The sequence below is a fragment of the Myotis lucifugus genome, unplaced genomic scaffold (genome assembly GCF_000147115.1).
Source record: "Myotis lucifugus unplaced genomic scaffold, Myoluc2.0 scaffold_222, whole genome shotgun sequence".
Classification (NCBI taxonomy): domain Eukaryota; kingdom Metazoa; phylum Chordata; class Mammalia; order Chiroptera; family Vespertilionidae; genus Myotis; species Myotis lucifugus.
The window spans coordinates 755,083-781,327 of record NW_005871270.1 but is presented as its reverse complement, the minus strand read 5'-3'; the positions used below and the strand labels follow the sequence as shown (position 1 = coordinate 781,327).

The window sequence follows — 26,245 nt, the reverse complement described above, 5'->3', positions numbered from 1 at the left end:
ACAGGGGGAGGGTGTCCCTCAGCCCGGCCTGCACCCTCTCCAATCTGGGACCCCTTGGGAATGTCCGACTGCCGGTTTAGGCCCGATCCCACAAACCGGGACTGCTGGCTCCTAACCACTAACCTGCTGTATTGCCTCTAACCAGCCGTGGGCAAACTACGGCCCGCGGGCGGAATCCAGCCCGTTTGAAATGAATAAAACTAAAAAAAAAAAAAGACCGTACCCTTTTATGTAATGATGTTTACTTTGAATTTATATTAGTTCACACAAACACTCCATCCATGCTTTTGTTCCGGCCCTCCGGTCCAGTTTAAGAACCCATTGTGGCCCTCGAGTCAAAAAGTTTGCCCACCCCTGCTCTAACTGCTCTGCCTCCCAGCCTGATCGCCCCCTAACCACTCCCCTGCCGGCCTGATTGACGCCTAACTGCTCCCCTGCCAGTCCAATCGCCCCCACCTGCCCTCCCCTGCCTGCTCGATCACCCCCAACTGCCCTCCCCTTCCGGCCCGATCGCCCCCAACTGTACTCCCCTGACGGCCTGATCGCCTCTAACTGCCCTCCCCTGCAGGCCTGGTCACTCCCAACTGCCCTCCCCTGCTGGCCTGATCTCGCCCCCAACTGCCCTCCCCTGCAGGTGTGGTTGCCCCCAACTGCCCTTCCCTGCTGGCCTTCTTGTGGTGGCCATCTTGTGATGATGTAGCACACGACACCACCTAGGCTTTTATTATATAGGATAGATAGACTAGAGGCCCGATGCACGAAATACATGCAAGGGGCTAGGCCCTCAGCCCCAGCCGGTCCTAGCGGCCCCAGCCGGCCCTCGCAGCCTTGGCTGGCCCTGGCAGCCCTGGCTTTGTCCGGAAGATTGTCTGGATGGTTGCCTGGAATGTCCTCTGGATGGTTGTTCGGCTGTTCGGTCTAATTAGCATGTTAGCTCTTTATTATTTAGGATACTGTGTCAGTGTTAAACTTCCTTAGTGTGACAGTTGTGTGGTGGGTCTTCATTGTTCTCAAGCCAAGGTTGTTAATAGTGGAAGTATTTGCAAGAGGAGATGTTATGATGCTTATAACTGACTTTCAAGTGGTTCAGCTAATTAATTTGTTAACATAAGAAACATTCAAACCTGTGAAGAATATTTGAGAGTTTATTTGAGCCAAACTTTTGACAAATGCCGGGAAGCAGAATCTCAATGGATTGAGATAATACTCCAGAGAATGGCAGTTTTGCACCCTGTTTTATACATTACAATTAAAAGAGAAAACATAAATGGGTTACATGAAATCCACTGGTGACAGATTTAGGGAGGTGGGAGAAAGCAAGTTGGGAAACCTCTGGGATTGGATGAAAAGTAAAATGATAGACACATACTTCTTTTATTTAGGTGGGTGCAAGATAGTTAACAGTCATCAATTAACTCAATAAAAATGAGGGGATTTGTGGTCTCCCCAGAGTGGTGTCTGTGTTTTGAGGGGTCCAGAAAAAGGAAAATTACTTCAGTAGGCCCTGTTAAGGTAACAATTGACCTTTGTCATGGAAGATACTGGCCTAGGACATGACTACCCACCATAAACTGCTTTTTAGTTTAATGTTTTAATTTCAGATCTTCCTTTGTGGTTACCTTAGATCTGTGAATTTGCAAGGCTGCCACTTTCCCTGAGCTAGTTAGGTTAGCATGTGGCCCCTTTTTGTCCACAAACCAAAAGTGTGTGTGTGTGTGTGTGTGTGTGTGTGTGTGTGTAGAGAAAAAAGCAAACGTGGCACAATGTTAACAGTTGTTAAATCTAAGAGAATGGTATATAGAGTTTCATTTAATTATTCTTGTTCCTTTTCTGATATTTTGGAGGAGGAGTTAAGGAGTATGTATATACTATTCTTTCAAAGAGTTTTGATGAAAAGAGGATCATAGAAATCAGGTAATAGCTGGAAAAGGTTATAGAGTTGAATCTCCCTTTTAAAAATATAAATAGGAGATATTACATCATATTTGTTTTTCAGAGAAATTATTCTGTAGAGAAGGAATAGCTGATGCAGGAGAGGAGGGAACAATTGCTGGAATTTTTTTTTCAATGTTCTTGAATAGGCAAAAATTGAAGACATGTAGTTACATGTAGAGTTACCTTAGGAATACTGACAGTTTGTTCACAGTAGCCTCAGTTGTCTCAATTTATCTGTAAAAGATTACACACATAAAGTGTATGGCATAGTGCCTGCAATTAAGCACATAGCTGTTTGTTATTGTTTTAGAATTTAGCCCAATGCCTGTTATTAGTAAACTTTCAAAAAATGTAGTTGTTACTTACTGTTTTTATTATTAGCAGGTCATAATTACCTGTTTGAAGTTGTAAATTTTATAGAAAAACAGATCAGTAAGACCCCAAACCAAGTTAAATGAACAATAGTGTGCCTTAGAAAAGCCACAAATATTGGCTTTGATCACATTAGGGAAGAGACCAACTAAATTTCAACTTGGGGAATGAGAACATCCAGGCTGCAATGATAAGGGCTTTGTTGGGGCAAGTTGGTCATGAAAGTTTCTTTGGCTTGTTTCATACCATTTATTTTAGATGTAGCTTCCTGAAATTAAATCATCTTCATTTTTAGAAAGCTATATCATGTTTAAACCCATTTGGATATTTTTTAATGCATTAAAAAATCTTAGAATATTAAAAAAATCTTTAAAAATCTTAGAATATCAGACCTAGAAGAGTTGATAATCTTGTTGAAAGTGTAGAACCACTGGCCTGGACTCTGGAAAAGAATGGAAAGAAAATGAAGTAGTAAATCTATTTGTATTTGTTTACCCAAGGTATAGGAATATTGTATTTTGCTTTTTCTCAATTGAAACAGCTTGGACTGGCTTCGCTTGCCCAGCTCTGTGGAAGGGCCTCCCCTTGGAAATTCCTTTCAAATAGGATGTTTGTTTGTTTGTGAATTTCAGCATCAATACCTAGGCCCAACACACTTAGGAGCTCAATGTAAATAGTGTTTATGTTTCTAGTTACCCAGAAAGTTAAAGTTTTCTAACCAACTTAAGATGATTGTCCTCATATTTCTTGAAACGTCTTTATTTCTTTGAGGCATTGAGCATCAGTGGGGGTTAAGAATGGACCTGCAGACACACACATGCACAGGCTTGCATATTGCTATTGGTGGCCTTTATTTTTAGAGTCCTTAGGGATAGTTATCCTTTTTGCATTGTAGACTTACTAATTTGGGCAGTGGACTTGGACATCAGATATTAGATGAAAGTAAATGCCAGGTGTCTGCAATGATAGGCAGTGAGCAGGGAGGAGTTTCTGGGGCTTAAGGATGTGATGTGTCAAACTTTGTTCCTATGAAACTGACATATGAAACAGTGTCATGTACTTTCCCGCTCTGATGTAATTTGATGGTGTTTGCCTGGATAAATGCTTCTGGGGAGTGTGCTAAAAAGAGATACCACCTGCTACACACAGTAAACCCTTTGTGTGGTAAAAGTGGTGCCTGTCTGATACAGGGCTTTAGTTTCTCTGTGGACTTTGAAAATCAGGAAATTTTGGTATCTTTAAGAACTGTGAAGGCCAGAATGATAACATTGTGTTACATTTAATCTTTTAAAAATTGGGCTTATATATATATATAGAAAATGATCTCATATAGGTTCTCCAGTGGCAGACGTTGGCAGGGGTAGAGCAATTCTCATCACTAATTTTGTAGCAGGAACCATTTTGTTGTTAAAAATAAAAGTATGTGGTTTATCAGTGAGCCATAAGTATGTGGACACAGGATCTGAAGATTGAATATCTTTCAGAGCCTGTTTTGTCACTATTGTGTTGAGAATAGCTACTGTTATGAAATCATCCTCACATTTATATGTCTGGACCTCACAATTCCCAATTCATTATAATCTGCTTGGATAGCTCAGAGACATCTCACCTTGAGCATTTATAAAACTGAAGCCATTGTCTTTCACAAAAACCTACTCCTCTCTTATTCTCAAGATAGAAAACAGTTATTCTTGTTACTTTGCTCTTCACACCCACACTCCTTTCTATTATACCTCTCAAATCTCTCTCAATTTCCTCTACTTCTTTCTGTTACCATTGGTATGTTCATATAGTCCAAGCCATAGTGATCTCTTGCCTCTGCTACTACTATAGCTTCTAACTGGTCTTTCTTTGACTGGCATTGCTTACCCTCAGTTCACCCATCCATTATACAATAGTCAGAAAAGGTTTTTTAAAGTGCATATTTGATGATTAGCTTTCATTTCAACTTATTTAGTGAATAGTTTATTACTTGTTACATTACACTTGAAAGTCATGACATGGCCCATAAAACTGTCTGATTCTTGTCTTTGTCTATATATTTGCACAGTATGTTCCCTATACCTGAGATGGATGTTTTTCCTCCTTCTATACCTGTCTAGCTCCTACTTATCCATCAAGTCTCAGCTTACGTCTTACTTCCTTATAAAAGGATTTTCTGACCTCACCCATACCTTGCTGTCCCTAGCCTAAGTTGAGTTTCCCAGAATGTGCCTTCATTAAACCCTGTACTTTTCCTTCATAACTCTTACAGAATTGTAAATAAAGAATTATTTGTCTGTCTTCTCCCATTGGATGGTGTATCAGTCTGCTTGGGCTGCCATAAAAAAATGCCAGAGGCAGGGTGGTTTAAACAACAGAAATTTATTTTCTCATAATTCTGGAAGCCAGATGTTCAAGACAAGATGCCAGGATGATCAGTTCCTGGAGAGGATTTTCTTCCTGGCTTGCAAACGGTAACCTTGTCACTGTTTGCTGTACCAGGAGGGCATAGTAAGAAGGTGACTGTCTGCAACCCAGGAAGTGGGCCCTCACAAGGAACAAAATGTGCTGGTACAATGATCTTATTAGACTTTCCAGCCTCCAGAACTGTGAGAAATAAATGTTTGTTGTTTAAGCCAATAAAAATGTTTGTTTCTATTTGTAGTACAATTGTCACTGATGTTATAACCCATGGAAATAAACTTTTTGGGGCCCTCAGCTGCAATCAATATATAGAATATTTTATCCCAAAATATTCCTTGTGTAGTTTTTCAGTCAACTCTTCCTTCACCTCTTGGCCACAGGCCACCATTGATCTGCTTTATGGCCCTATAAATTACTTTAGCCTGTGGAAAAATTTCATATAGTGAAAATCATACAGTATCTATCTACTCTTTTGTATTTGGCTTCCTTCATGTTTCAGTACTCCTGTTCATTTAATGCTTAGTATTTCCTTGTGTGAATATACCACTATTTGTTTGATGGTATTTGGATCATTTCCAGTTTTTAGATATTATGAATAAAGCTGCTATGATCATTTGTGTACGGCCTTTTTATGGACATATGTTTTCATTTCCCTTGGGTACATACCTGGGAGTGTTCAGACCATAAAAACAGCATCTCAGTCATTGCTACCACCAATGGGAGTAAACTTACCAGTTGTAAACAAACCTAAAACAAAGCAAATTATCTAGAGGACAGTTACAGTTAGAAAAATTAGAGAGTGAGTAAACTTCAGATTCACTTCTGGGAGCCAAGTCCAGATCACCACTTCAGATTTACTTTTGGAAGCCTGGGCAGCCCACATGAGGTGCACTTTCCTCTGTGGCTCTATGAGGTGAATCTATTGGGCATTTTGATGGAGAACTTCCAACACCGTTGAACAGGCAATTTTCCAAAAAAGATAAAATCATGGCTCTCATCCAGATATAAATTGAAAACATTTAAAGATTAACAAAAACCTCATCATTAATAAGGGAACCAGACAGATGTTATAACCAGTCATCATTTTTTCCTGTTATCAAATTTTATATTATTGAAAGTTGGCAAAATAGCAAGATGACAATTGGATTAATACTCTAACCATCTAGTAGATGTTCATCTGAGCAACAAGGCAAATAATTCCCAAGGTACTCAAATGTACATTATTTTTTTCAGCTTAATTTCAGCAAAATCACTATGTTGTAATCAAGATATCTTACAAATTGTTACTTATATTATTTTATATTATATATATTGAAATGATATTTTGAATATACTAGCTTACATAAAATATTTTAAAATGTAAAAAATTGTGTTATTTTAACAATAATGCCAAATTAAACTTTCTTGAATCGTTTTATTTCTTACATTTAAAAAAGTTAAGTTCTGCTTAAAGGATATATGTTCTGCTGCAGCAATAGAAATCAGAATTGGTAAAAAAAAAATCTTAGGCCCTAACCGGTTTGGCTCGGTGGGTAGAGCATCGGCCTGCGGACTGAAAGGTCCCAGGTTCGATTCCGGCCAAGGGCATGTACCTTGGTTGCCGGCACATCCCCAGTGGGGGGTGTGCAGGAGGCAGCTGATTGATGTTTCTCTCTCATCGATGTTTCTAACTCTCTATCCCTCTCCCTTCCTCTCTGTGAAAAATCAATAAAATATATTTTTAAAAAATCTTAAAGTAATATATAGATTTAAAAATGAACCATGGGCACTCCAGAGGAGCCTGTTTCTGTGGAGGGTCTGTGGGGATTCTGCACACATTTGATTAAAAACTTTTCCTGCCCCCCAAAAAAAAAAAAAATGAACCATGAATTCACAAATCATCCCAGCCAGTGTGGCTCATGTTGACTCATGAACCGTTCGGTAGATTTGCACATTAGCCTTTTATTATATAGGATTGCTATCTGCTATATCTAGGGCCATATAACAATATTTTCAGATCTTTAATCTTTTCAGTGCTAGGATATTTTCAAGAAAACCAAACATAGCAGTATATTCAACTAAACCTTGATCTGTAATGGTCCTAAAATAGTTTATAGAAATCAGTTTGGGGTTATTTGTTGGTGAATCTTCTTCATAGTCATGCATGATAAACATACTCTAAGGTGGTCCCCATATAGTTTTCTCCTCCAGGTGTTCATACTTTTGTGTAATCCTGGTCCCCTTGAGTGTGGGCAGTACCTGTGACTTGTTTCTAACCAGTAGAACATAGTAAAGATGATGGAATGTCACTCCTGTGATTATGATATGGTATATAAGACTTTGTCTATTTAAGTAGACTCACCATAGAGACTGTACCAGCTTGACGAAGTATCCAGCCATGTTGGAAAAGGCTATGTGGCAAGGAAGTGCAATAGCTTCTAGGAGCTGAAGGTGCCTTCTAACCCATATCCAGCAACCTCCTGAGGATACTCAGAAGAGTGTTTTTCCAGCACCTTCAGACATCGCTCAGACAGTACAGAAAGACTTGAGGACATTTTCTTGGACATTTGTGAATAGTAAGAACCTTTCACTCTGTGGAGCTGCTCTAGTTACTGGAATACCACCTCACATTAAAGTACCAGCTTCACAACCTTGCTCAGAGTCTAAGCCTGAATCTCAGATTCTACCGCAGACGCCTCAGAGAGATCAAAGAGTTTGAGAACAACAAGTATTCCTCCCCAGAGGGGATCTAGACCACTCTGTGAGGCAAGGTTAGCAACGTGATGCTAAACCCCGAAGAATTGTGAGACACCCTGAGAGTCATCAGCTCTTCATTGGTAATCTGCCTCATGAGATGGACAAATCAGAGCTTAAAGATTTCTTTCTTTCAAACAGTTCTTTTTTTAAATTTAAAAATTGTGATTTCTAGATACATCTAAGCACATATTTTATTTAAAACAAATTATAATTTTTAGTAATTGTTCAATTACCAGTACATAATATTGGTCTTTGGCCTTACATTATGTCTAACCCTGCACATAAGTATATTTAATTAGTAATACAAATTCCACAATTCTGCAAAATGTTTCTCAGCTGTTATGGATACTGAGCTAAATTAGCAATATCTTTAGAACCATGAATTGGAACAGAAATAATGTAAATGGATATTTAGCTGTACATGGAAACAATACTTGTATTAGCCAAGAAATCTATTACATTCATGTTAACCTGAGAGGAAGGATTTGACAGGTTAATTTGTCTTTTTGCTTACTTCTAAGACTCTCTATTTCTTGAATACTTTATAATTTTAGATAGAGTTTTCTTTGACATTGCACTTTTATAATTCATAAATAGCAATCTGACATGATTGCTTTTTTAAAAAGGACATATAAAGAAAGATGTGGACAAGTGTTTTCCTCAGGTCTGAACAGTGTAAGTCATAAGAATGGGTTTTTAGGGTTTCACTTTGCCAGTGCAGAACGCCAGATCACAAGTGACAGAGGCCACCCCATATCTTTTAATTAATTTATTTTTTTGTATTTGTGTTATTTTGCAGCACCTCTAAAGTGAGAAGCCCGTGGCAGAGGCCCTTTCTTACCTGGCTTTAAGGGTGATCACACAATCAACAAATAGTTGCATGAATGAATAAGAAGAGGTGGATGTTTTGTTTTTCATACTGTAAACTGTTGAGTGCTGTACCAGGGAAATGTTAAGCTTTCCTAGTGCTGACAAAGCTTCAGGAATATTGGCACAGATGGATTTTAATGACAGTCAATGTGAAGAAAGTGCTCTGTGTGGGGATGTGTTAAACCTTGGGGAGTAAGAGTGATATCTTCCTTGGGTCAGATGAAGGTCATAAGATATGACTTTCATTCTCTAAAAATCAAACAAATATTTTTTGACTTTAGCATTATTTAAGGAGCTCCGTGCTCTCCTTCCTCTTCCACTTTATTATTGTGACCCAGGCTAGAGAGAAATCCATGTGCTATTGTTGTCAGGGTCTTCTACTCAAAGGTATTATGTAACAAAGCAGTTTATAAAATTGATTCTAGAGATTACTTCAATTCACCACCTATCTGAAGACAGGATTTAAAAGGATATAATGGGAATAATAATAGCACATAAGTCATAGGGCTGTGATGAGAACTGTGTGGGTATTACGTGTAGAGTGTTTAGTACAGCCGTGGGCAAACTACGGCCCGCAGGCCGGATCCGGCCCGTTTGAAATGAATAAAACTAAAAAAAAAAAAAAAGACCGTACCCTTTTATGTAATGATGTTTACTTTGAATTTATATTAGTTCACACAAACACTCCATCCATGCTTTTGTTCCGGCCCTCCAGTCCAGTTTAAGAACCCATTGTGGCCCTCGAGTCAAAAAGTTTGCCCACCCCTGGTTTAGTAAGTACTTATAAATGTTGGTTGCTGCTGTTGTCGTCGTTAATATTTGGTAGCCTGGGATTGGGTATTAGAGACCTGGAGAATATTGAGTAGAAACTTAGGGCTGTGCCTTAACTGTGTGGCCTTAACTTGGGATGGGGATAAATCTCCACTGACTAGTCTCCTAGTTGTGGGAGTGTGGACTTTGGTGACCAACCCTGATATCATCACAAGACTTTCCCAGAGTGGGATTCATTACTTGTTGTGAGGTGCTAGATTTCTGAGAGAGCATTTTCATTTTCATTAGGACTTGTAGAGAACAGGGGATTCTGAAATAGGGGCTGTGAGAGGCTAGTGATTGGGCTGGTACATGGAGAGGAAACGTGAGTGACTGCAGCTACTAGGCCAGAGTGAGTTTCTTGGGTAATTAGAGCAGTGGCTTTCAAATTTTTTTAGACTGACTATGACCCTTGTTTACAAATGGACTTTACATTTTAACCCATACATTTTGCACTTGTATATTTATACATGTTTCAGTAATGTCACAAACACAAAGTTCACAAATGATTTTTACCCTTACTATGTGTGAAACACTGATATTTTCTTTTCTATTCTATTTCATTCTGTCTCTCTTTAAAGAAAATGTTGGTCCTGACTTCCTAAATTGACTTCATGATTCACTAAAGAGTTGTGACCTGCAATTGAAGAAGTACTGGTTGGAGTATGAATTAATCCTTTGAATGTTACCCTAGAAAAACAATTTGACATACTTTGTCATCTTGATGAATGAGAGGAGCCTGTCAGAATTGTCACGTGTTCTGGAGCTGGGGACAAGACTTTTGCTTATTCTTTGGTTTCTTTCGCTGTCAGTGTTTAGCTCTACAGTTTACTTGATCATTTGGCTCTTCTCTTCACGACAGGCTGTTTTTGTCAGATGGTTTCTTATGTGTTTGGGCTTATCTCCTCCTTTAGATTGAGAGCTAGCTCCTGGAGGGCAAGACATATAATAGCTAACAGTTCTCTAGCACTTCCTCTGTGCTAGACACTTTTCTGTTTCATGTATTTAATCTTCACCATAACCTATATATTATGTACTTTAATTATTTTCATTCTACAGAGGGGAAACTGAAGCATACAGGAATTAATTAGCTTATCCTGAGAGTTCTTTTGCAGCTTACCTCAATATCTTTTGTAATATCTGCCATATAAATGGTTTCATTAATAGTTATTGAATGAAATTAAACTAAATAGTTTCTGGGCTTATTTTCTTTAACTTTTCCTATGGCTTTTTTCACCACAAGGTTATTCAAGTGATTAGAATAGTAGAAATTGAATAGAAAATGGCTCTGAACTTTGTATAAAAAAGGGATACAGAGTTTACTTAAATTGATCAAATTCAGAATTTGAATATTGACTATGCTTTAAGCCCTAACCTTAAGGCTCTGTCAGTATTCCATAGGCCTGGGTTTGAGATTGAATAATGTTGCAGAAATTCCCTCATATCCTTAGCTCATTAACTTAACGATTTGGGATCCTTAATATGCTATCTTCCAATCCCTTGCCCGCTGCAACAGCTGTTCTGGCCTGGCCCACGCCTTCTGAGTTAATAGTATTTCTGTCACAGGGTGAGTTTTCAAGTTGGTATGTACAGTTTCTGCCAGTGTGTTCCCTGCTGCCAAGCCTCAGGCTTGGAGGTTGCAGCTGATTTGTGGGGGAGGGAGTTTGGTGCTTGTTACTGAGGAAGAACAGGGTGCTCTCTGGAGCTCTGATTTGTTACAGGCTGAGTGTGAATGATGTCAGGCAGATCAGAGGACGGACAGCTGATTCATTTGGGATCTGGAACTCTTCACTCTCACTGCTGCTCTCTGGGCTCTTAGGTCTTTTGGGGAGAAGTCCTGAATATTATGTTTTTGAAGAAAAGTGCTTTAATTTTTCTATTAAGTTTGGGAAGCCTTTGTAAGTTTCCTTTGGCGTATAGACTGCATACCCCTTGTGTGAGAAAACTTCCTGCCAAGACTCCAGTGTGAGAGGGCAAAAGCTTGAGTAGCCAGGAATATGATGAAACGGAGGAGAGAGAGACTGGGAGCACCATGCCTGCGGATTCAGTAAGGAGGCTGGGGTCTCTGAGTGGAAACTGGCAGTTAGGAAAAGAACTAATGCCAACTAACAGTCCTTCATTTACTTGGGTAAAGACTCTGCTTTGGAGATGTCTGTCAGGAAGAGGGCTGAGCTGGCTTCATAAATTCAAGGTCAAAACAGTGGTCCCTGGCAGGGGCATATGGGGTTTCTACTTCTGAAAATTGAGTTGGATGTCATTTTAGTGGTTTTTAGATACTTGGGGAACTGGGTTAACAATGAAGATCGATTGTGTGGTGTTTTTTTCCTGCCTTGAAAGCAGGTGTTTAAAGTTAGTGTCAAAGCTGCAGTACAAGCCCCATGAATGTGAGAAAGAAATGGAAACGAAAGCATCTCCTTCTTTGGCTAGAGAGGTTAATTATATTTCTGCCCCTGGCCTGTCAGCTCAGGACCTCAAATCTGCCTTTGTAGAATCATGCCTGAGTCCTTTAGGGTATGACCTAAATTTTACTTCTATGTTGTGTGATATAGAAGGTATTTAGGTGAGTATTTAAAACTAAAGAATGGAAGAAGCCTTTCCCCCCAGGATATCTTTTTTCGAGAGCCGCTCAGGCTTATTTAAAATGAGGAAGTGCTGAGTGACTTGATCAGGAAATTGGGGAATCGGTGACAGAAGTGTCCTAGAATCCATTCCACCTCAGTGATCTATCTTGAACTGCCTTTGCATAACTCATAGAGCAGAGGGAGTGCACTTGTATTCCCTTGAATGTTGGTGCTTACACAGAGACAGCATGGCATACTCAAATAGACAGACTTCTCCAGTGGGCTTCCTTTGGGTCATTACCCTTCTGTGTTAGTAGATGCTCATTAATTGAATTAATGATTCTACCAGAACTTGGAAATCAGATTTGTTTGAAGTATATAATTATAAGGTTTGTCATACAGTTGACCCTTGAACAACATGGGTTTGAACTGCTCAAGCCCACTGATACGTGGCTTTTTTTCAATAAATACTGTAAATGTAACTTCTCTTCCTTAATAACATTTTTGTAGCTTACTTTATTGTTAGAATACAGTATATAATACATATACAAAATGCAAGGTTTCCTTCTAATCAGCAGTAGGTATTATAGTTAAGTTTTTGGGGAGCCAAAGTTATACACAGAGTTTTGACTGTACAAGGGGTCGGTGCCCTTAATCCCACATTGTTTAAGGGTCAACTGTACTTTTAAAGAAATGGTTTATTCCTATACTAAGACTAAAAAGTTAAAGACTATGAAAAAGAAGCTTTATCAACTAAAGTGTCATTTGCAGTAAAGTTGACTTGTTAGCAAAATTAAAAAATGTTTAAATTCAGTTTGTAGTTTAATAAAGCGTAAGTGGTCAAAAACCATGTTTTCCAAATATTGGTAATCATTGTATCTTTCTTAGTGACTTGAATTTAGGTTAGGAAAATTCTCCTTGAGGAGCTAGTAAATAGTTTATAAATCACTTTAACTTTTTCAAACAATCCTTTTTAGACTCTATTCCCATGTGTAACCATTTTTGCAGAGTGGTAATTAGGAGCAAAAAGAGAAGGAGATTTGGTTTTGGCAGACTTTTTTATAATCCTAATTTTATATTCATCAAAATGGCTAAAGCTTCATTTTATGTGATAAGATTTAAGTCTCCAAAATTTTGAATAAGCAAAACTATTCAGTTTAACAAGAACTAAATGTCTTATATATTATATATATATATACACTCACATATATATGTATTAGGGAGCTTATTTTTGAAATAGTTCTTTAGAAAAATGGAAATTCTTAGTCAGAAGTTAATATTTTTACTTCTTATAATTTTTAAAAATATGTTGTTTATGGAAATTTGGGCATACCTGTAACTTTAAATAATTGTCTGCCCTCACTTTTCTATCCTATTATATCCTCATACTGTATGCTGAAGATAGCTAGGATAGGAAGGTAAAGATTTCCTTTGAATATATATATATAATTAAACACAAGTAGAATGTCACATATCCATATCCAAACAGTCAACAATAACAATACAGGAAATTAACATTTTAAACAGTTTAGGTGCTTAGGTGATACTTAAGTTTGTTTTTAATCTTGGGAATAAAATATTGTAGTTTAATATGGTATTTGTGTAGAAAGCCATGCTGCTACTCTAGCAAATTAAATGCAAATCTGTTAATAATTTGTCATCATCTGTGGCATATCTGTCAATGATCAACAAAAGAGAAATCTATATTTACTATCTATCTGTTTCCAGTCTAATGATCTTATTTACTTAATAGTTTTTATTAGCACTTAACACATCAAGATGGTTAGATTGTTTTTAGGGGGGGAAAATAACCTGGAAAACTAAACTTTAAGTAGAAGCAAATTTTATTATACGGAGTTGTGACATTATTTGATATTCTCAGGCAAAAGTTAGCTAAATAAGTTGGTGTTATTGTAGATGTAATCTAACAATTCATAAGCTATTGAGAATGTTTTACTTTTATGGTAATAATTTCTTTAGGAAGTTTTAATCATTGCACACAAAATATTCTATTGCTTGCTAATTGATGAATTGTAGTAAATTTGCAATATTTTCCCAGAAGTCAATTCTAAAGACTTTGACTATCTAAAGCTTGAATTTTTGGTTTAAATTCTGTAGATTAAGTTTTAGTCTTAATGGTCATTCTTTGCCAACATTAGTACTGAAGTATGATATTTGACTACTTACTTAAATCTCTTGCCTAAATTAACACACTTTGAAGATGTTTCTTTTTGGTTAAAAGTGATCACTGACCTTGTTTTTTTCTACTATGAAACCTTGTCAGAATCTCTACTTTTTGCCGAGGATCTGAAGTAAACCAGCACATGTTTTCACCCACATTGGCTCCAGCCCTATCGCTCATTAAAGTTCCATATAGTGCCGATTGTGCCCTGGCTGCTTCTCCTCTTGCTTTTTTCCTGAACCCACAAGCCCATAGCAACCCTGGCAGTCCCTGTTCCAGCCGCCCACTGCAGTGGAGGTAAGAAACCTGCTGTAGTGTGAATGTGAGCCTGGGTGATTGCTTCCGGCCTAATAGATAAAATCCAGACCTTTCTCCTTAATAATGGGTAGAAACTGAATAAAAGTCATGACCCAGTCACAAAGAAGAGTAAAAGGAATTTCACAGATCTCTGCTCAAAATTTCAGCAGATGGTAGGATATCTATTAGTAGATGTGTGCCCTTACTGATTGTGATCACCCCTAGGAGAAGCATGGCTTGACAATGCTAGAGCTCTCTAAGGTTAAATAGTTCCAACACCACATTTTATACAATAGGAAATTTTTATTCCAAAACAGATGAAGTGATTTGCTATGTTCTGGGCATTGTTTTAGGCATGGAGGACAAAACAGTGAACACAAAGAGATAAAGTCTCTGCCCTCAGGGAGGTTAAATTCTAATGGAGGGAGACAAACAAGTTAATGAGTAACTGTATAACAAATGGACATAAGTGATACTGAGAAAATACAGTAGGATAAGGGCAGAAGGAGTTGTCATTTTATAGAAGACTAGAGGCCCGGTGCACGAATTCGTGCATGGGTGGGGTCCCTCTGGGTGGCCTGCAGGGATTGGGCCAAAACCCGCAGTCCAAAGCCGCCTGCAGCTCCTACCTGCTGCTACCGCTCATCCCAACCCCACTGTGCCTGCCATGGGCTTGTGCCCAATCAGTCCCAATCAGGAGAGGCTTGCGCTGCCACAACAGCGCTCACCAGCCATGAGCCCTGCGCCTGGCGCCCTCCCAAGGGGAGTGGCCTGCAGGATCAGGCTGAAACTGGCTCTCCAACATCCCCTGAGGGGTCCCGGATTGCAAGAGGGCACAGGCCAGGCTGAGGGGCCCCACCAGGGAGGAACCTCGGGAGGGCTCCAGGGCATGTTCGGTCCATCTCGCTCAGTCTCGATTGGCCGGACCCCAGCAGCAAGCTAACCTACCAGTCCGAGCATCTGCCCCCTCGTGGTCAGTGCATGTCATAGCAACTGGTCAATCGGTCAACTGTCTGTCCCCTGGTGGTCAGTGCATGTCATAGCAAGCGGTTGAGCTGCTATGACATATCATTAGCATATTACGCTTTGATTGGTTGTTCGGTTCTGCCATTCTGTCTATTTGCATATTACCCTATAGGAGGATAGTCAAGGAGGTCCTCAATGCAAATTTGACATATGAGTAAAGACTTAAAGGAAGTCATGGAGCCAGAATAGAGGCATATAAAAGAAGAGTGGTTCAGACAGAGGCAAGAGGAAGTGCCAAAGGCCTGATCTAAGAGCTTGCTTCGTGTGTTTTTTGTGCAATAGAGTTTAGTGAAGCTGGTGTGGGATAAGTTAGGAGGTGAGAGGTGGGAAATGAGGTTTGAGTTGTATAGTGTGGAGCCAGATGAAGTAGAACTTTAAAGCCATTATATGGATTTTTGTTTTTATGCTGAGATGAGAAGCCTTTGAAGGATTTAAAACAGAAGAAGTCATGATCTGATTTAGATCAGAAGGATCACTGGCTATAGATAGAAGGCTGCTGGTATAATCTAGGTAAGAGGCAATGGTTGTTTGAACCCATGGTGGTGCAAATGGTAAGAAGTGGTCAGATTTGGGGATGTATTTTGAAGGTAGAATTGGTAGGATTTGTTGATGGATAGGATGCAGAGTTTGAGAAAAAGATGAGGACTGAAGATTTGGGGATGAACAATTACAAAGTTGGAATTATCATGAACTAAGACTTGGAAATTGCAAGTGATAGCTAATTAGACATTCAGTTAGACATGTGAGCTCTGGGCTAAAGATACGTGATTAGGAATTGTATAAGGGAAATAAATAATTAGATTTATGAAATCCTCCACTGAGTGACTATTGATGGAGAATAAAGAAATATCAAAGGTTTAGGCCATGGCACAATCTGACTTTAAAAGGTTGGGGAATTGAGGAATAGCTCTTCAGAAAGGAGAAGAACCAACAGAGGTATGTTGGAAGCCAATTGAAAAAAATTTTCAAGATGGAAAGTATGATCGATCAATAGGGATTTGTTAAGCTTTTTGGTAGAAAACAAAAGTAACCTGGAAAACTAAAAGTTTAAGTAGAAGCACAATTTATACAGATTTAGGTGAGATTATTTGATATAGGAGCTCAAATTCTACAATTTAAGCAGTATTAGACTGTCATAGGACAATGTTAGAGGCTGACTTCTCCCTGAAGTCACCTCTTTCTGATGAGATTGGAATGAGACCTTGGTATGAGATTGAAAAAGATTGTAAGTTGGGTGGCACCCACAGCCTCAGGTGTGCACATGGTTTCAAGTGCTATCTCTTGAACCTGTGATCTTAGGACAACCTGAAACAATGTCTTGCACCTTTGGCTTGAAAACTTGTTCAATTTCATGTGTGTTTTTTCTCCCCCTAGGCTTGTTTACATGGTTACTATAATAGTTACTATAATAGTGTTTCATTCCATTCTTCTTTTGTATCTGTCCCATGCAAAGTACCAGTTTAATAATATGGCAAGATGATTTTCCCTTGTTTGCTGGATGTTTGTATTTCCTTAAAGTGCCTTGAATTTTTTTCTGGGATACAGTTAAATTCTTTGGAAGTAGCCCTGGCCAGCGTGGCTCAGTTGGTTAGAGTGTTGTCCTTGCACCAAAAGGTTGCCAGTTCAATTCCCGGTCAGGGCACATGCCTCAGTTGTGGGTTCAATCCTGGTGAGGGTTCATATGGGAGGCAACCAATTGATGTTTTTCTCTTTCCTCTCTAAAATCAGTAAAAACAAATTCTCAGGTGAGGATTAAAAAAATTATTTGGAAATAGTTTGATGCTTTTAGGGCCGTGGTCGGCAAACTGCGTCTCGCGAGCCACATGCGGCTCTTTGTCTCTTTGAGTGTGGCTCTTCCTAAGCCTTAGGAATACCCTAATTAAGTTAATAACAATGTACCTACCTATATAGTTTAAGTTTAAAAAATTTGGCTTTCAAAAGAAATTTCAATTGTTGTACTGTTGATATTTGGCTCTGTTGACTAATGAGTTTGCCGACCACTGTTTTAGGGAGTATTGTTAGGCTTTGTTAGTGGGCCCAGAGCAGCATTTGAGGCTAATTTTTTTTTTAGACTTTATTGGTCAGATTATTACAGTTGTTCCTCTTTTCCACCCCATAGCTCCTCTCCACCCAGTTCCCATCCCACCCCCTGCCCTTACCCCCCCACACACACTGTCCTTGTCCTTAGGTGTACGATTTTTGTCCAGTCTCTTCCCGCACCCCCCACACTCCCTTCTCCCCGAGAATTGTCAGTCCACTCCCTTTCTATGCCCCTGATTCTATTCTATTCACCAGTTTGTTCATCAAATTTTTTATTCACTTGATTTTTAGATTCACTTGTTGATAGATATGTATTTGTTGTCACTTTGTTGTTCATAATTTTTATCTTTACCTTTTTCTTCTTCCTCTTCTTAAAGAATACCCTTTCAGCATTTCATATAATACTGGTTTGGCGGTGATGAACTCTTTTTGCTTGTTCTTATCTGTGAAGCTCTTTATCTGACCTTCAATTCTAAATGATAGGTTTTCTGGGTAGAGTAATCTTGGTTGTAGGTTCTTGCTATTCATCACTTAGAATATTTCTTGCCACTCCCTTCTGGCCTGCATAGTTTCTGTTCAGAAATCAGCTGACAGTCATATGGATACTCCCTTGTAGGTAACTAACTGTTTTCTCTTGCTGCTTTTAAGATTCTCTCTTTGTCTTTTGCCCTTGGCATTTTAATTATGATGTGTCTTGGTGTGGTCCTCTTTGGATTCTGAAAGGGCGAGGGCTACGCCCTCCATCTTGCCCCGGATCCTCCATTTTTGGGCAGCAGCCATTAGCCATGTGCTCAGCGAGGAGCTTCTTCCCGGAAGCCCAAGCCTCTGCTAGCCACACCTAGGATTTCTTTAAACTAACCAATGATAATCAAGGGAAGTGCACGCCATAGACACAACCACATCCTGTGTAACAAGACCCCGACTCGCACCTGGCCAATCAGCAGGGCCCACAGTCCTCTCTCCTCCCCTTACTCCAACCCCCCTATAAAACCCTCCTCCCCGCAGAGCTCTCTCTCTCTCCTCCTGCCGCTGCGTCGGCGAGTGTGGTAGATGGGGAGCTCGAGCTAGCTCGAATAAAGACTCTTTTGCTTTTTGCATCGGACTCGGCTGGCTCCCTGGTGGCCTTTTGGGGATCCTGAAATCTGGGCATAACAGATTCCTTTTGTTTGGGGTTCTCTGTGCTTCCTGGACGTGTAAGTCTATTTCTTTCACCAGGTAGGGGAAGTTTTCTGTCAGTATTTCTTCAAATAGGTTTTCAATATCTTGCTCTCTCTCTCCTTGTGGCACCCCCATAATTCAGATGTTGGTACGCTTGAAGTTGTCCCAGAGGCTCCTTGCACTATCTTCATATTTTTGTATTCTTTTGTCCTTTTGCTTTTCCGGTTGGGTGTTTTTTGTTTCTTCGTATTTCAAATCTTTGACTTGATTCTTGGGATCCTCTAGTCTGCTGTTGGATCTCTGTATATTATTCTTTTTTTTTTTTTAATATATTTTATTGATTTTTTACAGAGAGGAAGGGAGAGAGATAGAGAGTTAGAAACATCGATGAGAGAGAGAGACATTGATCAGCTGCCTCCTGCACACTCCCTACTGGGGATGTGCCCGCAACCAAGGTACATGCCCTTGATCTGAATCGAACCTGGGACCTTTCAGTCCGCAGGCCGACGTTCTATCCACTGAGCCAAACCGGTTTCGGTTGTATATTATTCTTTATTTCAGTCAGTGTATGCTTAATTTCTAATTGGTCCTTTTTCATATCCTTGAGGGTCTCGCTATATTTCTCAGAGGTTTCTAGAAGATTCTTGAGTAACCTTATAACCGTGATTTTGAACTCTATATCTAGTAGTTTGCTTTTCTCCATTTCTTTCATTTGTGACCTGTTTCTTTGTCTCCACATTTTGTCTGCTTCCCTGTGTTGGTAGAGTGGCTTTGTGTGCTAGGTGTCCTATAGGGCCCAGTGGCTCAGCCTCCCTAATTACCTGAGGTAGACACTCTTGGTGCACCCCTTTGTGGGCTGTGTGCACAGTCTTGTAGTTAAGCCTTGATTGCTGTTGGTATCACTGGGAGGAATTGACCTCCAGACCAATTGGCTGTGAGGACCAGTTGTGTCTACAGTGGGAGAACTTCTGTGCTGGAGACACCCTTATGGGGCAGGACTTGCTTCAGTGGGGCTTTGGTGCTCACTGAGTCTGCCCAGGTTTTTAGGCGGAGAAAGGCCATGCCATTCATATGCAAAAGCCTCTGCAGGCAGCTTGGGTGGGGTTGTAAATTGGGTGGGTCAGGGTCTCAGGGAATCATCAGGGTGGAGCAAACCGCAGTGGCTGCCAGTCTGAGGTCCTGGGGTCTGTGTCCCGAGGCTCTGTGTAGGAACAATGACCGCTGCAAGCACCTCTGCATGAAAGCCGCCCTCACATTTCGGCCTGATGCCAGACAGTCCAGTTTCTGTCTGTATGAGTCTGGGTCTCCAAATTCTCATCCGGAACTGGAGTTCAGAGCAGTCGGGAGCTTGTTTCTCCCTCCCGACTGAAAAAGACAACAGTGTAGCCAGCTGCCAGCCCCTTTCACACGTGCCTCTGTACCTCCGCATTTCCACACCTCTTTCCTTCTAGTTGTATAATTTCCACTCAGCCAACCTTCCCGTGGTTCTGGATGGTATTCGTTTTGTCTTTTAGTTGTAGTTTTAATGTGGTTGTGCGCGGCAGCAAATTCAGGTATTTACTATGCCGCTATCTTGGTTGTCGTCTCCGGGGCTAATTTTTCCTTAATATGGAAGCAGTACTTTCCGAGTACTCTACCCGATGCCCATGCAATATGTGTTTTTTCCACTCAGGCTAGTGGGAACATGATCTATTCCTGGCCTCATGTGAGCTCTAGGGAGTGTACCACCTGCTAATTTTCTTGAATAGTTTCCTTACCCACATGCACAGATTGGTACTCAGCTCAAAACTTGAGAAGAACCCTTTGCTGAGCTTTCTCTGTATAGTTCTCTCTCTGGTACTCTGCCTTCTAAATTCTAGCCACCTTAGCTTTCCTAAATTCTTAATTCTGTTTCCTCAACTTATGTAAACTGCTGGACTTTTTGGGAAGTACCCTCTTCCGGTATTGCTTCCTAGAAATGTTGTCCAGTAGTAAGCTGGGGCAATCTTAGGACTTACTTTGGGTCAGTTTTAAGGTTTACTCTCTATGTTAACCATCTGTGCAATGTCTAAAAACTGTTTCACATGTGTTTTTGTTTTTTGTTAATCCTCACCCTAGGATATTTTTTCCATTGACTTTTTTAGAGAGTGTGGAAGGGAGGGAGGAGGGAAAGAGAGAGAGAGAGAGAAAAAAAACACATCAATGTGAGAGAGACATAACAATTGGTTGCCTCCTGCATGCACCCTGATTGGGGTCAGGGAACAAATCTGCAACCCAGGCATGTGCCCTTGACCAGGAACCAAACCCGAGACACTTGGGTGCATGGACCAACACTACCACTGAGCCACACGAGCAGGGCTGTTTTTGTTTTTGTAGTTTTGAAGGCACAAGGGTAAACCTGGTCTCTGTTTCCCATCATGGCAGGTGGCAGAAATCCAATCTGCCTAATATTTTGAAATCATGCTTCTATCAGAAGTGAGGATTGCTTCATGAGATTTTTGGTTGACTGATTCACATGTTAGATAAACCTAGGAAAACAGGACAGACTCTGTTTCACCTTCATCAAGAAATGAAACAACAAAAGAAGAATAGGCAATATTTGCTGAGCAATTTTCTAACTGGTTTATTTGTGTTGAAATTAATCCTTAAAATGCCCAGATACGGTGATAATACAGGTCCATTTTAGTGATTAAGTGAATAATTCAAGTAACTCTATTTTATCAAGGAAGACACTGTGGTACAGAGAAGTTAAGGAAATTTTTTATAAGCAGCAGAAATTGTCGTTCAACCCCACAGAATCTTACCCCAGTGTCTGTGGTTTTAACCTCTTTGCTGTAATATTTTTGATGAAACATGTGCTGTTGTGTATTTAGTTAATAAATGAAAAATCTCTGAAGACTTAATAACTCTCAGGCACTTAAAGTTTGTAGGTCATTTAATTCCCACACCAATTCTATGAGGTAGGTATTATTGTAATGTTGGTTTTGCAGATGAGAAAACAGAGGAACAGAGAGATTAAATAAATTACTCAAGATAACACAGCTGATAAGTGGCAGAACTGGGGCTAAAACCCAAGCAGTCTGGCTTCAGATATCATATTCTTAACAACTATACTGTTCTGCTTCTCCATCTATACTCCTTTATGTAATATAGTATTTTTTGAACCTAAATAATTACATAGCCTGTCTTTTCCCAAGGTGACATATTCATAACATTCTTTAACAACTCCCCCTATACTAGGGTTGAGAATTGGTATTTCACAGTCCATTGTCACTTCTAGGCCATTAACTTTATGTCTCCTTTTTAAATTTTTCTTCTTTTAGGCATATAACATTCATTTTATCTTTTATCCTGGCTCATTGCTGTCCTCCACTAACTTAATTTTTTTAAAAAAATATATTTTATTGATATTTTTTTTTACAGAGAGGAAGGGAGAGGGATAGTGAGTTAGAAACATCCATAAGAGAGAAACATCCATCAGCTGCCTCCTGCACACTCCCTATTGGGGATGTGCCTGCTACCAAGGTACATGCCCTTGACCGGAATCGAGCCTCGGACCCTTCAGTCTGCAGTCCGATGCTCTATCCACTGAGCCAAACCAGTTAGGGCACTTAATTTTTGTTTAGTATTCACATTCAGAGTCTAGGATAGAATTAGTGCTTAGTGAACACAATGATGAACCTAAATTCTACAAAATCCTTACCATGTACATGTGCCTATCAAATATTGCAATTTTTAAGCAATTGAGCAAATGCAAGTGACAAGAAAAGAAAAACGATTTCAGTAAATAATGTGAATAGTGAAGAACTAAAAATTGAGAGCTATTGGCAGTAGTGAATTTGACCTCTATTTGAAAATAGACGACTCAGGAGAGAGGAAAATAGGATCTACACACATGGAGTGGCCATGTTTGGATGTCTTATATCCCCATGGAGTATAACTCCTCCTAAAGTGGGAGAGTTTGCAGCAAGAAACCCTTTTTAGTGTGTTGTCTGTGTTGGAAGGGTTCTAGCTCTAGCTGACTCCCTACTGATTGGTTTACAGAGGTAACTAAGGTTAAGCATGTTAAGAAGGGATTAAAACACAGACACAGAGAAGACAGCCATTGAGAAGCTAGGGAGTGAGGCCTCAGAAGAAATTAACCCTGCAGACACCTTCTAGCCTCCAGAACTGTGAGGGAAAAATATCTGTTGTTTAAGCCATTTAGTCTGTGGTACTTTGTTATGGCAGCCTAGGAAACTAATACAGCTATTGAGGCTTTTGGCTGCATTGCCCAAAAGGGCTAGAACACAGTGTCCGCTTGCATGGTTATTAGAACTAACCCTGCTCAGAATGTTAACCCTCTTTATTAACCGCACCTTAGTGATGTGCTTAGGACCTTACAAATTGTTGCCTATAATAATCTGTAGGACAGTCAGGAAACAGTTTTAAATGATGCCCACTTAACGCTGTATTATATTTCTGTTTGTTCCTTGATGAGAAGGAATAGGTCTGTTATCTAAAACATCGGTCACTGATCTAGAAGGCCCTGATTCTACCTCTTAAGTGTCTTGGATGGGTATTGTATTAGAAATACTCAGTTTTCCTCCTTCTGTATAGGGAAAACCTAGTTCTTCCCTACTGTGTGTTTACTTACTACTCACACAGAACCTTTTATTTCTGATACTTCTGGTCACCAAATGTGTGGAGGTTTTACCCTACACCAGTGGTTCTCAACCTTCTGGCCCTTTAAATACAGTTCCTCATGTTGTGACCCAACCATAAAATTATTTTCGTTGCTACTTCATAACTGTAATGTTGCTACTGTATGAATCGTAATGTAAATATCTGATATGGAGGATGGTCTTAGGCGACCCCTGTGAAAGGGTCGTTCGACTGCCAAAGGGGTCGCGACCCACAGGTTGAGAACCGCTGCCCTACACCAAGCAATTCTCTGTGACACCACCTGGGTGCCCTACAGTTTGGCTTGATTCTGATACTATCTACCTGGAGATAGTGCCAGATCCCACAGGTTAAGGGCGAAGTCCCACAGAAGTGCTGCCACCAGACTTCAGATGCCATTCACTACATCTCCAGGTTACTCACAACTTCTGTCCGATTTGGTTGCAAATCAGAGATGCCTACAATCCCCTCTTCAGCTTCGATTAATTCGCTAGAGCAGTTCACAGAGAACTCAGGGAAACACTTGCTTACGTTTGCCAGTTTATTAACAGATATAATAAAGGATACAAATGAATAGCCAGATGAAGGGGTACATAGGGCAAGGTCTGGGAGAACCTGGAGTGCAGGAACTTCTGTCCCATGGAATGGGGGTGCGTCATCCTCCCAGTATGGATATGTTCACCAACGCCATACTTGGGACTTTATGGAGGCTTCTTCATGTAGGTATGACTACTTACTAACTCTCTCTGGAGGGTAGGACAGGAGTGCTGAAAATTCCAAGCTTCTGATCATGCCTTGGTCTTTCTGGTGACCAGCCTCCATCTAAGAGCCATTAAAGAGTCCACTCCAAGTCACCTTAGTAGAACAAAAGATGCTCCTAGTGTTCTTTTTTATATACATATATTTTTTTAAATTTATTTCAGAGAGCAAGGGAGAGGGATAGAGACACTGAAACATCAATGATGAGAGAGAATCATTGATTGGCTGCCTCCTGCACACCTTCCACTGAGGATTGAGCCTGCAACCCAGGCATTTACTCTGACCAGGAATTGAACCATGATCTTCTGGTTCATAGGTCAATGCTCAACCATTGAGCCACACCTGCTGCACCCTAGTGTTCTTATTACAAGGGTTTCAGGACCCCTGGGTCAGAAACGTGTGTGTGTGTATGAAAAAAAAAAAAAAATATATATATATATATATACATATATATATATCTCCTAGAGGCCTGGTGCATGAAATTCATACGCTGTGGGGGTCCCTCAGCCCAGCCTGCGCCCTCTTGCAGTCTGGGAGCCCTCGGAGGATGTCTGACAGTCGGACATCTTTAGCACTGCCGCGGAGGTGTGAGAGGCTCCCGCCACCACTGCTGTACTCGCCAGCCATGAGCCCGGCTTCTGGCTGAGCGGTGCTCCCCTTGTGGGAGCACACTGACCACCAGGGGTCAGCTCCTGCATTGAGCGTCTGCCCTCTGGTGGTCAGTGCGTGTCATAGCTACCGATCGTTCCGCCGTTCTGTCAATTTGCATATTAACCTTTTATTATATAGGATATTTCTATTATCTCACAAGTATGATCAACCTTAAGAGGCATAGTAAATATAATTGTGATTCAGGTTGCATTAGTTAACCTCTAGCCATTAGTTAGCTTACACATCTTCTAAGAATATGATTCATGCCTATTAATTGGCACTCAGGCATGAGTATTGCATTGTTGGCATAACCCTCTTTGAGGGAGTGCTAGATATGGACTGTGGTGTAACTGGTGTCCCTGAAGAGAGAAGAGGCAGTTATGTCGCTGGCTTTTCACTGACCTAACTTTAAACCTCCTGGGAATAGAAGTTTGGTATTGGTAACTTTCTGGAACATAGACTAGCTTAGGATTTAAATAAGTTTTGATTTGCCATAGACTTCATCAGACCTGAAGTAGGAAGGTTTGCAGCAAGAAGTCCTTTGGCGCCTACATATGCAAATTAGCCTCCATCTTTGTTGGCGGTTAATTTGCATATCGTGCTGATTAGCCCATGGGAAGCGTAGCGAAGGTACGGTCAATTACCATGTTTGTATATTATTAGATTAGATGTTGCTGTGAACATTTACATAAAACATGTCATTGTGTGGACATGTTTTTTCTTTCTTTTGGGCAGAGTCCTAGGAATTGAATTATGTTGTATGGTAAGTTTATGCTTAATTTTAAAAAGCTTACTTTTCTGTATTAACTGTATCATTTTATATTCCCATGATCATTTTTCTACATCCTCATAAATACTACGTATTCTGTCTTCTTGATTATAACCATACTTGTGGGTTTGTAATGGTAGCTCATTGTAGTTTTTATTTGCATTTCCCTACTAACCAGCGATTTGACAGGCGGGGATACTCACCACTATACTAATGAGGAAGAAGACACTAACCAACGATTTGAGCATCTTACCATGTCTGGTAGACTGTCTATTCAAATTTAAAAATTAATTCATTTATCTTATTGAGTTTTGAGTTTTTTACATATTCTGGATACAAGTCCTTTATCAGACACATGATTAGTGAATATTTTTTCCTCATCTGTGTTTTGTATTTTATTTTCTTGGGAGTCTTTTGAAGTAAAAAAAATTTTGTTATGGATCATGCTTTTGGTATTGTATTTAAGAACTATTTGTTCTCAAGGGCATAAAATTTTTCTTTGTTTTCTTCTAGAAGTTTTATGTTTTTAGCTCTTAAATTTCTATCTATGATCCATCTGAGTTAAATTTTGTGTATGGTATAGTTAAAGGTCAAAGATTATTTTTTTTTTTAAATATGACTATTCATTTGTTCCAGCATAATTTGTTTAAAAGGCTATCAGCTTCTCAGTTTTTATGAAGGAGCCCAATGGAATTTTGATAAGGATTGCTTTGAATTTATAGATCAGTTTGGGGCAGGGTATTGTCACCTGGATGATATTGAGCCCTTCCAATCTATGAACATGGAATCTCTCTCTCTCTCTCTCTCTCTCTCTCTCTCTCTCTCCTCTCTCTCTCTCTCTCTCTTTCTCTCTCTCTCTCTCTCTCTCTCTCTCTATATATATATATATATATATATATATATATTTAACTCTTCTTTATCAATATTTTATAGTTTTTAGTGTACTAGTCTTACACTTCTTTTGTTAAATTTATTCCTATTTTATTTTTCTAATGCTCTTGTGAATGGAATTATTTTCTTAATTTCATTTTT

At 39.8% G+C, this 26,245-nt stretch overlaps 1 protein-coding gene across 5 annotated transcripts in view; it reads left to right on the top strand.

Moving 5' to 3' along the window:
* MAST2 (microtubule associated serine/threonine kinase 2) overlaps positions 1-26,245 on the top strand; it is a 133,386-nt gene that overhangs the window by 47,326 nt on the left and 59,815 nt on the right. For 3 of the 5 annotated variants that reach the window (XM_023761883.1, XM_023761880.1, XM_006098155.3), the window contains exon 4: positions 13,975-14,169. The exons of 1 other annotated variant lie outside the window; for it this stretch is intronic. In XM_023761883.1, coding sequence (XP_023617651.1) covers positions 13,975-14,169 — 195 coding nt within the window. Of the gene's footprint in view, positions 1-11,066; positions 11,177-13,974; positions 14,170-26,245 lie in introns of those variants that run through there. One more of the 5 variants, XM_006098156.3, reaches the window with a different exon arrangement.